The 14,984-nt window shown below is 40.1% G+C and overlaps 1 protein-coding gene across 1 annotated transcript in view; it reads left to right on the top strand.

Moving 5' to 3' along the window:
- The window catches only part of myo10 (myosin X), a 156,917-nt gene that overhangs the window by 71,006 nt on the left and 70,927 nt on the right, over window positions 1–14,984 (top strand). The window contains exons 4-5 of the mRNA XM_007901716.2: window positions 881–1,039; window positions 11,047–11,234. Coding sequence (XP_007899907.1) covers window positions 881–1,039; window positions 11,047–11,234 — 347 coding nt within the window. The remainder of the gene's footprint in view (window positions 1–880; window positions 1,040–11,046; window positions 11,235–14,984) is intronic.

Below are 14,984 nucleotides of genomic sequence, written 5' to 3'. Positions count from 1 at the left end.
ATAAAACATGGTCTTAGAAAGATAAATCTAAGCCCCGTGAGGTGCGAGATGTCATGAGAACTTTGAGATTAGCCAACAGATTTTAAATAAGCTCCAAATCTATGTAATTTAGCCTTAGTTAGTTTACGCATATTAGGGGCACTGTCTCTGTCCTTTCAGTTTCTCCTGTACTTCATGAGCCAATAGAATGCAGCTCTATCATCAGAGGTCAGTAACTGATGTCAGATTTGCCAATTACAGTTTATTGCTGTCAATTTCATGTTGAACTTTTACTGCCACTGATGCCATTGAAAGTTGAGGTTCACAGAGTAACTGGGAGGTTCATTCTTTACCTGATTTTTTTTGTTTCAATCTCTGTGTATGTCCCTCTTTGTTTTATTCACTGCATGTAAAACCGCTTGAAATTTATGTAATCATTCTCCCATCTGTTTTGGATCCTTCCTACTCCAATAACAAAGATGCAGCGTTCAAGAATGTGGAACAACAAATTGTGTTGCTAACTTGTAAAATATCTCAGAGACGATGGGTGATTTGTGATGTCTTAAATAAATTGTGTAATTCATATCGATTTATGGCTTTTGTTAAAATCTTGCACAGCAATAATATTTCACAGGCAAACAACGCTACCGGATAACCCCAAATAAAATTGTTCGCTCACTCCATGGTTGGCGTGGGATATTGCTGGGTGCAAATTGGCTGCCAATTTCATCCACAAAATACACACTGTGGCACCATTTTGCAGCATATCCTGTCTCGATGACATGAAAAGATGCAACTCAAAATGCAAGGATTAATATTTTGTATCTAGGAAACATTGAGAGTTTTTGAACACATCGTGTTCATGTGGTTAATATATTTCTTGTTTTTCTTTCTTATACAGGTATTCACATATAAACAAAGCGCCCTGACCAGGGAAAAAGTGGTGACCATGCATCCCTCCAGTATCAAGGGAGTCGAGGATATGGCGACTTTGGCAGAGCTGCACGAAGGGGCCATCATGCACAATTTACACTTACGCTATAAACAGGACTACATCTATGTAAGTTTAAGCAAGTACCTCTCCTCGCAAACCTTTGATGGTTTCTGTAGTTCCTGTTACATCTTTCAGATTGCAAAATGCATATCATTTAAATCACTTGATATTTGAAAAGAATGTCAGAGCATTTAGACTGTATGGTTCAGTATTTACATTTTAATGCCGCTGAGTATGTTTGTGAAAGAATGCAAAATTTACCTGGAGTTCAAGATTTTTGAGGGAATGGGAATACCTTTTACAGTGCTCATCGTTATTGGGTGGCAAGTGGGTGTGAAGAGGAAGAAAATTACCCGTATTTAATTAATGATACATAATGGATACACTTTTCATATTGTGATGATAAACATCAGCAAAGATAAATCACCACAATATGAGTAACATTTATCCCTCTTTATTGTTTAGTGCAGATAATTTTCCCCTTTCCATTACCCAGAATCAATAACTATTTATAAAATCTGAGCCATGCACTCCAATACAGAGATAATAATAAGATAATGCTTGCAATTGATATAGTGCCTTTCATGCCAGAAGGACATCTTAACGCACTTCACTGGATTTTACTGTGAAACATAATTCTTATGTGTTTTGCGGACAAATGTTATGCATTTTGTGGATGCATCCTGCTGCTGTACAGGCTCCCTCAATATGCATTCTTGCTCTACTTTCCTGATGTGTTATATTTCCAGAATGCAAGATTGTTGCTTCACGTGATCTCCTTGTAAAACAAAACAACTCTTTAACCTAATGAAGGGATTAATCCAATCCTAGCTTTGTGACTGCATGTTTTGCTTGGCACATGCCATGGCTAGCTGTGTTAATGGCTAGAAATGCTGCTTTGAAGTGGCACAACTTTACATCTCCCAGTCTTTTTATTGGCAGCCTACATTTAAAGTAGATGGGTTCATTAGCTGCTTTTATCTTGCTCTTTATTTGGCAAGAGTCTCTTCGCCATCTGTTGAAGCATCTCACTTTTGATCAGTCTTCTATATTTTTCTTCTCACTGCACTGACAGGTAACTCTAAAATTCAAGGAACCAGCTTGTGATTTATTGCTGTTATATTTAAAATTCAATGAAAGGTGTTTATCAGCTTTTAATGGAATTATTAATCTAATTTATTGAAATACTGTTTTGGAAATTACCTACAGATGAGGCACTATAAGATCCCAAAGCTAGTAAATTCAGGCATATTCTGCAATAACACAATGTTTATTGGGTAGCACATTTTAATCATTGATCGCAAACATGTTGTGAAGATTAAAATGCATCACTGTAAAGTCTAAAATGCAATATTTTCAAACGGGATTTGATGCACTAATTTCAATTTATGGTTTGCAAATTTACGATTTTGACTTTCACAAACAGTGAATTGTGAATTGATTGATGTGTTTTTTTTTAAATATTAAATTAAATCAATTGTAAATCCAAGTCAGCAAGATCCAAGAATGGCTGACAAGTGGGGAAAATGTTCTTGACTGACAGCTTTGTTACAGACATTGTCAGTTTGGGATTCAAAGCTCACTGTTTATTAGTTTTGTAATTTGAGACTTGCAAAACAGAAGTCGCAATTTCATTTCAGTGAGACTCATACTTTCAAGTCATGTATTGGCAAACAAACAAGCTGAAAACGAATTGTCAGTGTACTTCAAAAAGGCAGTACACCTTTAAAGAAAAGTATTTTTACAGTTCAGATGCTAACATCGGAACTTTAACTATTGCTCATTATGTAGAAGTGGCAAAAAAAATGTTTTGCTATTGTCACTCAAGGATATTCCTTTTCTGACAAAGATCTCAGGAAATATTTAATGAAATCTTTAGTTGAGCAAATACAGCTGTTTTGTTTGGTCATTTTGGATATAAGGAGGAATAAATCTATTCGCCACCTATTAGTTTTAGCAACATGTTTATCATCCAGTTCAAAGAAGCTCAAATTCGTAAATCCAATCCAGTTGAGCTTTGAGAAACCCAGAAGTTTCAACAACATTCGTTAAATTTAATTTTTTTATGGTTTAAGCTTGGCCTCAGCCTCTGAATCTGTCCAATTTTCTAACCCCAAGGGAGCTGTATGTTTTGAAATAGCAAGTGTTCAGCAGTAGATTGTCTGTCATTACAGAAGGGCTATCAAGAGGGCCGACCACTCTATTGGAGAAAAGGTCGGGAGCATGGAATGCATTTGGCAACCAGTCAAAATTCAGAATCACTCAGTAGGGGAGAGGAAGGGAATGACATTCTGTAGAGCCGAGTTCATAGCCTTCCTGCCTGGAACTGATTACCACCATCTGCACGCTTCCTAATAGACCAAGCACACTTTTGAATTGTGCAACCCCTTGTATCAGTATCCAACCACGGTTTCAACATCAGCTGTTCACAGTAGCATTTCTGGAAAATGTTAAGATTAGATTTTATTTTTTTCAGAATTTTAATACAATTTTGAAGCTCATGAGAATCGTGTTGTTGGAGGAAAGGAGGTCCTGGCAAAGTTTTTTTTTGTACATGACATTGTACAACAGCTGCAATAACCAAAAAAGATTCTATGTTTTATTTACGACGTCAAAAAAACAGCCTACTTCTTTACCATGTTTTAAAATCTTTTTCATACAGCCTGAACAAGAGGTTCCAAAAGCTTGTAAAGTTTTTGTTACTGTTTTCAAGGACATCATTCATGCCTAGTGGTGGAAGCAATGTGATATTTTCTTGGTTCTCTGAAGTGACACTGCCACTTTCTTGGGAATAAGATACTTGGATGATAGTGAAAGCAGGATCAACATGTGCAGAGATCTCGCTGGAAGTCAACTGGTGGAATCCCCATGGAGAAGATTAAGCATTTAAATTCCATTCCATTTCAGTGTTTTTTAATGAAGCGTGGAATAAAGAAAAGTTTGAGTCGGTCCATCAGTGGCAGTTCTCGAACACTAAACTAGGCGAGACAGCTGAACTGTAGGAGAAAAGTGGTCCATTTTACAGTGGTAAACACAAGTCAAACCTGCATAAAATGTGATGTGCTGTCACAATAAATTATCTGAATTAACGATTTTTAAATTGGCAGCAATGAAACCTAAAAGCAATGGCCGAAGAGCAGGCCTAGTTTAGAGCAAAGGGAAGTTCAGTTCAGTGGAAAATGTGCTGATGTATTCCACTGGCAAACTCGGTCTCTACAGCAATACAAAATACCTATATCTCAATTTCTATGTCATTTCATACTTAGGTCTCCTCCTTTAGAGCCAATTTTCCTTAATCATGTTAATGACACTTTTAGATTGTTTTTTTTGCAAAGTTTCTATTTTTAAACACTACATTTAGGTATGTCAGGAACAAAATAAAATGCATTTTTAAAGTTGGACAAGCGGGTTCTAAGAGACATTGTGCTTTTCCTGCCTTTATTCTTAAGGACAACAATACAAATTGAGTGGGGAAAATATGGAAGAGCTGGGGTTGGGATCGAAGAGGTGGGGTGGGCAGGGGGGGAAGGAGGGTGACCGAAGGCACGGTCAAAGAAGAAGGTCTTGAGACGGGTCTTGAATGGGGCAAGGGAGGGGCGAGGCGGAGGGACTGCAGGACGGAATTCCAGAGGGTGGGGCAGGAGAGTACAAACAGCACCCAAGCAAATAAGGAACCATTGGCATCAGCAGAGCTGAAAACCTTAATTGTAACAAATTGGAAATATCACAACTCCAGCAGCACTAGGAATTCAGCATTGCAGCGAGACATTTATCTCTCCCAGAGGTGTTGAGTCTAAGCCAGCATAAAATTCTCCGCTAATATTATTGTTATACATGCTGGCTGGAAAAAGCATTAAACAACGCTGTTTCACCTTCATCAGCTACACACTTGACATTCTGGGTATCTCCAAGTGTCAGGTGTTGCAGTCGTGTGTGTACACATCAAGCCCAATGCCATGGCTCATTTGCCACAGCGACTGCCCAGTGTGAAACTGAGCCGTGCAGAATTAGAAGGTTTCCAGGTTCAATCCCCAGGTCTGTGTTGAGTTTGCTGATATTAGTCAGACAGGAGTTTTGGCTCTACATTTGACTTCAACGCCCCTGGGTTATGAAGGGAAACATTGCCCATGGTTTCTGCTCCTGATAATTATCCCTGAATCCTGCTGCATGGATGTCAGTGGGAGCCAGTTCAGGCTCGGCTGTGATACCTCTTGATCCCCAGTCAAATGGCCTGACAAGATTTACTGTCCAATGCATGCACATGAAAACTTGCATAAGCTTAGTAACTCTGAGAAAGATGAATGGCTTTCAGTAGAAAAACCCTTTTACTGATGGAGTTGGGATCTTTTCCAGGACAATTTGGTGTAGTAAAGCGTTTGACAACACTTCTGCATCCAGTTGAGTTCATGACAGGAATCCTATGGTACGTGATGTGAGCACGTCAAGCTCATGCTGACACAGCGGGGCGGGGGTGGGGGTGGGAGATTTGTGGTTTATGATGTGATAATTACCACAAGGTAATGCATTTGCAAGGCTTTGCATCCAATATTTAACGACTAGTTGGCCTGAACAGTCTGTGACTAATAATGGATTGCTTTTGCTGTTCAGGCAGCAATGTCCTCATCTTTGAATTTTAAAGATGTGAGCAATTTGTTTATTGGATTCTACCCATTAGAATGGCCTTTTACATTTCTTCCTGCAGCAGTGGAATCATATTTAGTGCCAATCTGGTGAACGAACATGGACCGTATACTCTCCCCAGCCCTATTGCAAGATTGTTCAGATGGGGGGTGGGTTGGGGGCTGAGATCATCATTTTAAGTCCCACTGAAGGATCCTGAAGAAAGGAAGATCTCAGACAACATCTGCAATATGAGGATGCTCACATCATGTACTCTCCAAACCTTTCTGGGTGTTTCTACATCACGAGTTGCATTCATGCTTGTACATAACACCATCCCCCAACCCCCGGCTTAGCTCAGCTGGTAAAACTACTGAGGTGATCCTGGCTTTGCAAGTAGTGTTTGTGTGGTTATCAAAGGACACTCCCTGCCCATCGAATATTTGTAAATCCAGTATGAATCCAAGCTTGGCATACATCGAGGCTTACAGGACACGTCTGCACCTCTAAGCCTGCCTTCTGCCTTTCAACACTGCAGACCTGCCAGGCTTTGACAGGCGTATTTCACCCACAAAATACATAGTCACAACATTTTACAGTAGTGTGAAGCACTTTGAGACATTTCAAAGATGTGATAAGGCACTATGTCAAATGCAAGGATTATTATTATTTTCTCAAAGCCAGTTCAGTTCCAAAGAGACTCTGCCTGCTTAATTCCTTCAGGAAGGAGGATGTATATATATATTTAAGACTTAAGCATCAAAAAACACGATGTATGCCAAGCTTGGATTCATACTGGATTTACAAATATTCAGTCCTGTCCATGAATGGCTATGCAATACCACGACCCATGGAAAATGTGCCCCTTTGTCAATGGAAGTGACTCTAAGAGGAATTGTGTGTGTTGTGGGGAGTGATTGGGACCGTGTCAACAAGTTAGTCATGTCTGAGACTTGGCAGAGGCTGCAAAGGTAAATGCTCTGCCCTCTGTGTTTTCCCCCTTATGCAAATCTTTAACAATTAATAGGACTAACAATTTCTACATAGTAACATATATTCATATCTCTTCATGTTTCATTCAGTTTGAACGCTGATGATCCCATCTAAATACCTGCAGCTTTAGAGCTTGAGGGGCCCCAAATCCATCGGTGCTTCAGAAAGCATTAAGTTACCCACCTGATGCGTGCACTGACAGTGATATTGAGATTTAATTCCTTCAAAGCTTCACATCAGACATTTATATTAGCCTACAGGAAACACGGTCCCAAACTAATCTGAGGGGAAGGTGGGGTTTTACTATGGGAGAAGTAATTTGCTTGGATTGGATTTCAATCATTTTCAGGCAGGGCAATTTGCTGCAGTTTTGGAATAGTTTCAGAACCAGTGTCATTTCCCATCACTCATAAAAATTTCGGTATAAAAAGCGAATGAGTGTATGGAGCAAAGCACACTTCAAGTGATTGGTGCATCTGAGGACATGCTGTGCAGTTGATGGGTCCATTCGAAACAATATTTCAGAACAACAGGCATATCGTTTGTACAAAAATACATAATTACAGCATGAAAATCCCTTCCAGCATAAAGCATAAAGACATATCTAACTTGAGGAAGTGACTGTACAACTTCTGCTTGTCAAACAGATTCAAACTTTGAAATGTCAATGAAACAAATCTTTTCTCCATTTCACAGGGTTTTCAGGCTGGTTAATGCTGAGTTTTGTTCACAACACTGTGACTGATGGAGGCTTTGTCTTCGGGAGCAGTGTTGCAATATGAACAGTGTTGTGTGGTTGATAATTGATAGGCATCCCACCATCTTCTGAGGTGGATCTTCATTCCGTTTTCACCAGTAACAGCACTAGGCACAACAAGGCAAATGCGTATAATAATAATAATAATAATAATAATCGTTGCATTTGATATAGTGCCTTATCATGCCATTGAGACATCTCAAAGCGCTTCACAGAATATACTGTAAAGTGAATTGACTATATGTTTTGTGGGTGAAACGCGGCAGCCAATTGCGCACAATAGTGTCCCCACAAACAGTTGTGGATTGAGTGACCAAATTATTTATTTTTTGGAAGGGATTAATACCCTAGCTATTGTCAGCAGGGCAGTGCGGACCAAACTATAAAGAATTACACAATAATTGTTTATGTTTGTTCCAGGACTTGGTGCCTGGAGTGTCCTTTGTTCCATACACTCCTGTTAGTCACTATTTATTGTTTGTTGTTTTTTAGTTTTCTAATTACAGGGTACAATAAAAATGTCTAGAAACACACACACACATGCACATGTATACACCCACCGTTCCCTAGCCACCAGTAGAAGAGTTTTATTAGCAATTAGCGGTTTATTTGCAATTAGGATGCCTCTTCCCTTACTGTGGAACCAATGCCGCAGTGCAATTTACATGTACAAACATTTTGCAGCGTTTCTATGCCCATTTTCAAAAAAAATTATGAAAGCAGTAACATTGTGTGCAGGGTCCTTGATGATGTGTTATTATAATGGGTAAATCCCATCAGCTGTCAACATTGCCAAAGGCACTACATGAATGGTGACTGAAATTTCAGCCCACTTGCGATTAAGTGCTAGTGTAATTGCTGCACTGTGGGAACTGTTGGGTTGGGACTATGATTTTTCGCTACCGATTTCACCACTTTGCCGGTAAAACTGCATAAATTATTTTAGAGGTAGGAATGTGAATCCATGCAGCTTTGTACTGTAAATCGGATACTGGAATTGGGTGCCTTCGATTGAACTGTTTGTTACCACCTGTGTGTCCTGTTCACTTCGGTAATTTGTAACTTAATCTTTCATCGGTTTCCATGTCACATCTGCTTTAAAAATGATAGGATCTAAAATAAATGCTTGCTAATGGAAAATGACTGCACTAAAATTCCTGTTTGAGCGATAGTAGAAGATGAAAGTATTCTGTGATTTGATGGTGGTCTGTTTCAATACTTGGATTAAGGAACCAGCTTTGAAGATGTACATCAGATGCCTGCTTGATTGGCCTTTCTTATTCACATTAATTTAAAGCATGCAGAATAAATGTAATTTCTTCCAAAGATGATATTTAGCTACTGGGCTACCAAGAGGATTTTCACAAATCATCTCAACAACTGCTGCAAACTGGTGCAATTGTTGCACTCAGTGCTGGTGTGTGAAGAGGTTGAACCTTGTGAACACGGATTAGAATATGACTGAAAGCTTATAATTTAAGAGTAGTCAGTCAGACATTGTCACCACTGTACCATCAACATATTCACAACTTTCTGCTTCACGCATTATAGATACATAGAAAGGGAAGAGCACACCACCGACTCATCAAATCCACTCCCGCATTCTGCCTTATGCCCAGCGTAAACATTCTAACTACACTTCTCTCTCTGATGTTGACCATTTAATCCCCTCATATACGGAAGGGGGGAATGGGGAGGAATAGGCCTTTCCTGTGTCATTTTCCAATGACTTGGTTTTAACTTTCATATGAAAGTTGGATATCACGCGGATGACGGGGTTGATGGTGATCATTAATTTTAAAGCTCTTCTGTTGTGTCAATAGTCTGGGCAAGCTGTAGTTTTGAGCTGAACATATTGCTTTTAGTTGAAGGTGGTTATTCGAGGACAACTCATTTCAGTCAGTTTTACGGCTGCCATGATTTAGGCACTTTTAGTCTGTCTCAATGTTTTATTTACTTGTATCTACTCGATTTACACCTCCCCTGCAGTGGGCTATGTGTGCTAGTTTGATCTAATGAAAATACTAGTTGCAAAGAATAAACCTGCACTACCTGCAATGTTCAATGTACATTACTTGCAATTAGTTGTTATTTTCTTCCTCTTTGTAATGCTCCGATTTCCTCCTTTGTGATTTTGACTGGATATTGCACCTTCACTGTAGTTGTTCAAACTGAGCAAGAATTTAATTTAAAAGAATACATTTATGGATTCCAAAGGTGATTCCTATTGCCGTACCCAAGAAGCTGTCTGTGTAGAAATTCCTATTACTCTGTGCATTGCAGCCAGAATTGTTTTTGGTCAGGCCCAGTGTCTGACACATGCAGAAGCTCATCATCATGACTAAGAGTAATGGGCAAGTTTCCTTACTCCACACGCCTAATAATAATCCCTCCAAAAAACCAAAAACAATAATTAAATTGGTCATTTTCAATCTACGACTGTTTGTGGGACATTGCTGTGCGCAATTGGCTGCCGCGTTCGTCCACAAATATACAGACAATTCACTTTACAGTGTGTTCTGTGAAGCGCTTTGGGACATCCTCCCGACGTGAAAAGCGCTATATCAAATGCAAGGATTATTATTATTATTATTATCCAAACCAGACTACCAAGTTCCACATATGTATGCTACCAGCACATTGGAAATTTCCCTGTGTCTGGAATGGAGTGCACACTTTCTCCAAAGAGGGATGCAACCTGCTTACGTCATTCCATGGAATATTAGAGGGCAATTTGATAAGAGTCAACAACAACAACAAATGACATTTGTATAGCGCTTTCACATCAGGAAGACGTACCAAGGCACTGGACAGTCAGGGATTTAGACCAGAGCAGGGGGTTGGGATCAGGAGGGGTGGAGGGCAAGGAGGATAGCAGTAGGAGAGTGGTCGAAGGTGCAGTCGAAGAGGAGGGTCTTAAGAGGCAAGGGACGGAGCAAGTGAAGGAACTATGGGATTGTAGACCCAAAGGATGGGGGCAGAGAGGCTGAAGGCCCGACCGCTGATGGTGTAGCAGGCCAGGCAGGGGACGTGGAGCATGCCAGAGTCTGCTTAGCAGAGGAAGCGGATAGGTTGATATGGGGTTAGCAGGTCACCGAGGTAGGAAGAAGCAATCGTGAAGGGTCTTGAAGGACGAGGATTTTGAACTCTATCCTCTGGGGGATGGGGAGCCAGTGGAGCCGGGCGAGGGTAGGGTGATAGGGTCGAGGCTTGGGGACCCAAGGATGTGTGTGATGGAGTATTGTTGTAGTTCACAAAATGCATGGATTGCTGTTGAGAGCACTCCCTGGCAAGCTTCCCACTGAATGTCCAGCAAAGACCATCCTATTCATGAGGGTTTGGCCTGAGCAGGTTAACGTGAGCCGAGTGGGAAGAATTCCTGCCCCTTCAAGTGCTGTGAATGAGCCAGGCTGGCTGAGCGGGCATTAGCATTGCCCTGGAGTACTGTGGACCTGCCTGGCTCAGGAACTGGACTACTAAAATCATTACAGAGGGTTGATTCTATTTTGGCATTCCATCGTCAGGCAAATCACTTTAAAGACAGCTCAGCTCCATGGAGATCCTGCTCAGCTCCTCCCCAAGCCACAATATAATTTACAATATTTAAAGATACTTTGATTGTGACATGTCAGCTTAAAGTTAGGTGCAGACAGAAATAACTGCGAGGCAACCAACTAATCCATTTTTTTTAATTCCTTTACAGACCTACATAGGTTCCATTCTAGCATCGGTGAATCCTTACAAGCCCATTCGAGGACTCTATGATAAAGTCGCTATGGAACAGTACAGCAAGTACCACCTGGGTGAAATATCTCCTCACATCTTTGCCATTGCTAATGAGTGTTATCGCTGCCTATGGAAACGCCACGACAATCAATGTGTTCTTATCAGGTAAAGTGTTTCAATAATTGATGAGATCATCTTTTGATGCCATTCCTATTTAAATAGTTCCCCTGAGGGTAAAGGGTTTACTGTGCAGAACAATTTTGTGAATTTATGAGTATTGTGAAAAATGCATCTCTCTGATGTAGTGTAGAAGCAGAAGGCCTTTGTGACAGCTATACTCTTAGTAGAACATTTATGAAATATAAATGTATTCCATTCGATAATGTGAGCTTTCAATTACTATAATGTCATCCCAAGAGCTTTTCTTTTCTGTGGAGAGTCATGCTGCTGTGCATAAGAGAAAATAATGCATTTATGGTACAGCGATCATTTTCACAAATGAGTCATTTTCTAATGAGGATGCTTAGGTGACACTATAATAGCGTGAAAGCAAAGCTAGAAGCGATTTAAAAAGGTCATCAGAACCCCTATATTGGAGGAGTACCTTCAAATCCTTCCTCGGTATCGGCTCTGGAGTATAATGTATACTCTTTCCACTTTGCACTTAAGTTTCATTCTGCTACTTCGCTGTGCCAGCCTTCCTTCTCCGTGGCAGAAGTTGGGGGTTTAAATGCCACATCAGGACTTTGAACTTGTAGTCTAGCTTGACAGTGCAGCGCTTCGAATGAGATGATAAACCAAGGTCCCATCGATTTTCAGGTGAACATTTAAAGACCCCATAAATCTATTTGAAAAGAGACATTTTTGGGAGGGGGACCTTATTTAAGAAATACTCATTCATTTGATCCGTTGTAAAAATATGTTTCCTTTTGAATTCTAGTTATTTAGATGAAGATTAACTTTACAATATGACACATGGTACTAATGTAGTCTTTAAGTGTTCTGAGATGCTATCCCACATGAAGGGCACAATTTAAATGCAAGATGTTGCTGTTGTAATATGCTACTGTTTATCCTGGAAGGATGTCAGTGGATGCTATGATGCAGTTGGTGCTGGTGTTATATTCTGTGACAATTTTGAACCCCAACACCAATGCTGCTTTTATAATACAAGTTTGCCTCCAGAAACCAACCTACCTCAGGTTAAGGATTGCAAAGAACAACTTTAGGGCAAACACTTAGAAGTATTTCTTTATCCAAAGGATAGTTAATTACTGGAGCAGGTTTTCAGAAAGAATGGTTGAGGTCAGAATGCTGGATTCATTTAAGAAGTAACTTGATGCTGGGATGGGGGAACATTAAGGTAGGTGTTCTGGAAGAGATGAGTCCAAAAGGCTTTCTTCAAGTGGCTTTCTTCATCTGGAATCTCATGTATTCTTGTGAGAAAGGTTGAGATAAACTTTTTTGATATTCCCCCGGGCTCTATTACTGTTATTTACCCTATTATTACTCTATTATTGTTATTGCTGTTATATAAAATGGTTCATACATGCACAACAATCTGGATGTCTACATATTCCTGGCACAGCAAAATGTTGGGCAAGTTTCCTTGCTCCACACACCTCTGTTTACCGAGCAGTAAGTAGGAACCCAGTTGTTAATCGATTTGTGAATCGCTTTTCCAGGGGTAATAATTCCTTAAAAAAAATTATAACTTGGTCACTCAAACGATGACTGTTTGTGGGACACTGCTGAAGGCAATTGGCTGCCGCGTTTCACCCACAAAAAATGTACAGTCAATTCACTTTCCAGTATATTCTGTGAAGCACTTTGAGACGTCTCGAAGATGTGATAAGGTGCTATATCAAATGCAAGGATTATTATATTTGCACATACTTTAGAAAAATTGTCACAAGTGTGAATCTTGCTCAAGACCCCTGAAGTTTTTTGGTTTTGGGCTTATTGTTGTTATCAACTAATTGAACACAGCTGAGCCACCAACCCAGGGATCCTCTCTCTCTGTGGGAGAGTTGTCAATGTCATTTATTTTTATGGATTTGAGAGTCGCGTGCATCCTCATATGCCATTAATATGTTGCAGAAAGTTCTGTTGATCACACGAATAAAGCACAAGCTGATTTTGAATATTGCAGATACTATATAAAAGGAAGTTATGTCAGGCAAAGTTCATATAATGTATTGTAACCTATCACTCAAATCTCTGATAGGAAATGATAGCCTTGAAAAAATATCCACTGTAACTATTCTGTTTCATAATTTAAATCACTATGCAAAGTTCATGGAGCTAGTTCCATTGTGTCTGGAGTTGAGTCACCGATTGGTATGGTATATCTCAGTACATTTGATGAAAGATTAATGATTGTGGTGTAATCCATGCAAGTTCATTGAATGAACATCTATTCCTAGGAAATAAAAGGGCAGTTCAAATACCCCACTCACAGAACCAGTTATGTATTGGTGCCATGCTCAATAGACCATTGTGTGCGTCTGGAGAGCAGGATAAGAGTCTGATCATATCAGTCTTGTTGTGTCATAACATACCTTATGACAGTCAGATATAGGTATTGAGTAAGATTGTCAGGAAATTACTGCCATTGACAGAAGAGTTGAGGGCCTAATTTGTGGAACAAGCAGCATACATAAGTGTTCTTCAGCCTTAAGAAGGGACTTTTCTAAGTGGGACCTTTTATGGAAGTATGTAAGATACTAACACATAACAATACTTTTGAGATATACAAAGGTAGCAACAGAAGGGGATGCAAACTCAGGTTTATGATGGAAAAATTTTAACATAGACACCAGGAAAAAAAAATCTTTTTTTACAGAAATGAATGAAAAGGTGGAATGGATTACCAGGAAGAGAGGCAATGGCCAGAATAGTGGCGGGGATTGGAATCCACTTTGATTGGTTTGCAGAGAGGTAAGCGGCTGCTTCTCAAGCTCCGCACCTCTAACTGCTTGAGCCATTGAGTTCAGTGGGAAGGGATGCTTGTCCGTCATGTGGGCAGGAGGATGGTGGCAATGCTCTCACACATTTCATGCAGAGTTCTACAATGCATCAGAAAGCTCACAGAGAATTCCTGGTACCTGCCATCCATCTAGTGAGGGTTCAAACCTGTGTTTGTCAGATGCTAATTCGTGACTGATCTCCTTGGGGGGAGGTAGTCATGGTCTCTTTGAGACTGAGATAATTCCAAGTTGACGTGCTTGACAATGGAATGTCACAATCGAGACCTCTGTGGCAGTGTCGGTCATCCAGTTCCTGGTCCAGGCGGGTCCGCAGTACTCTAGGGCACTGCTGATGACAGTCCAGTTAGCCTGGCTTATCAGCAGGATTTGGAAGGGCAAGAATTCTTTCCACTTAGTTCCTGTTAATCCTACAAGCCAAAGTCTAACTCATAATCATTTCAGGGCTGTAGTAATATGAACACTGTGGACTATTCATCCACTCGTCCACTTGTGTGCAACACATTCAGTTCCCTCAGTTGTCCATTTATTCTCTTTCTTCCCGCCCCGCCCCACTAAAAAAAAATGACATGCAAACAAAGTTAAAAGCAGTTACTTCTTGGATTACTTCCAATCTGGAATTCAATGATGGATATGGAATTGGTTAATTAAAATTATGCTGATTCAGCAAGTGACATGTAGTCAATTGCTAATCCATTGTGGGATTTAAAATGAGCCAGGGAGTGTCTTGACACAGTATGTCATCAGAGGATGTCTCACTTTGTGAATATGCTGAAAGGGATGATATGCCCTATGTGAATGGCTAGTCCCAATAAATTAATTGCTTTCCCAATAAATTATCTTATGTAGAAAATGTTGCGCTAACATCCTCGCCCAATGCTAGTTCACAGTTACATAGAATGATATGGCATTGGAAACAGGCCATTTG

Source organism: Callorhinchus milii, unplaced genomic scaffold (assembly GCF_018977255.1).
Source record: "Callorhinchus milii isolate IMCB2004 unplaced genomic scaffold, IMCB_Cmil_1.0 Scaffold2, whole genome shotgun sequence".
Taxonomy (NCBI): Eukaryota; Metazoa; Chordata; class Chondrichthyes; order Chimaeriformes; family Callorhinchidae; genus Callorhinchus; species Callorhinchus milii.
Note: the sequence above shows the minus strand (reverse complement) of the source record. Positions and strands in the feature narration are given on the sequence as shown.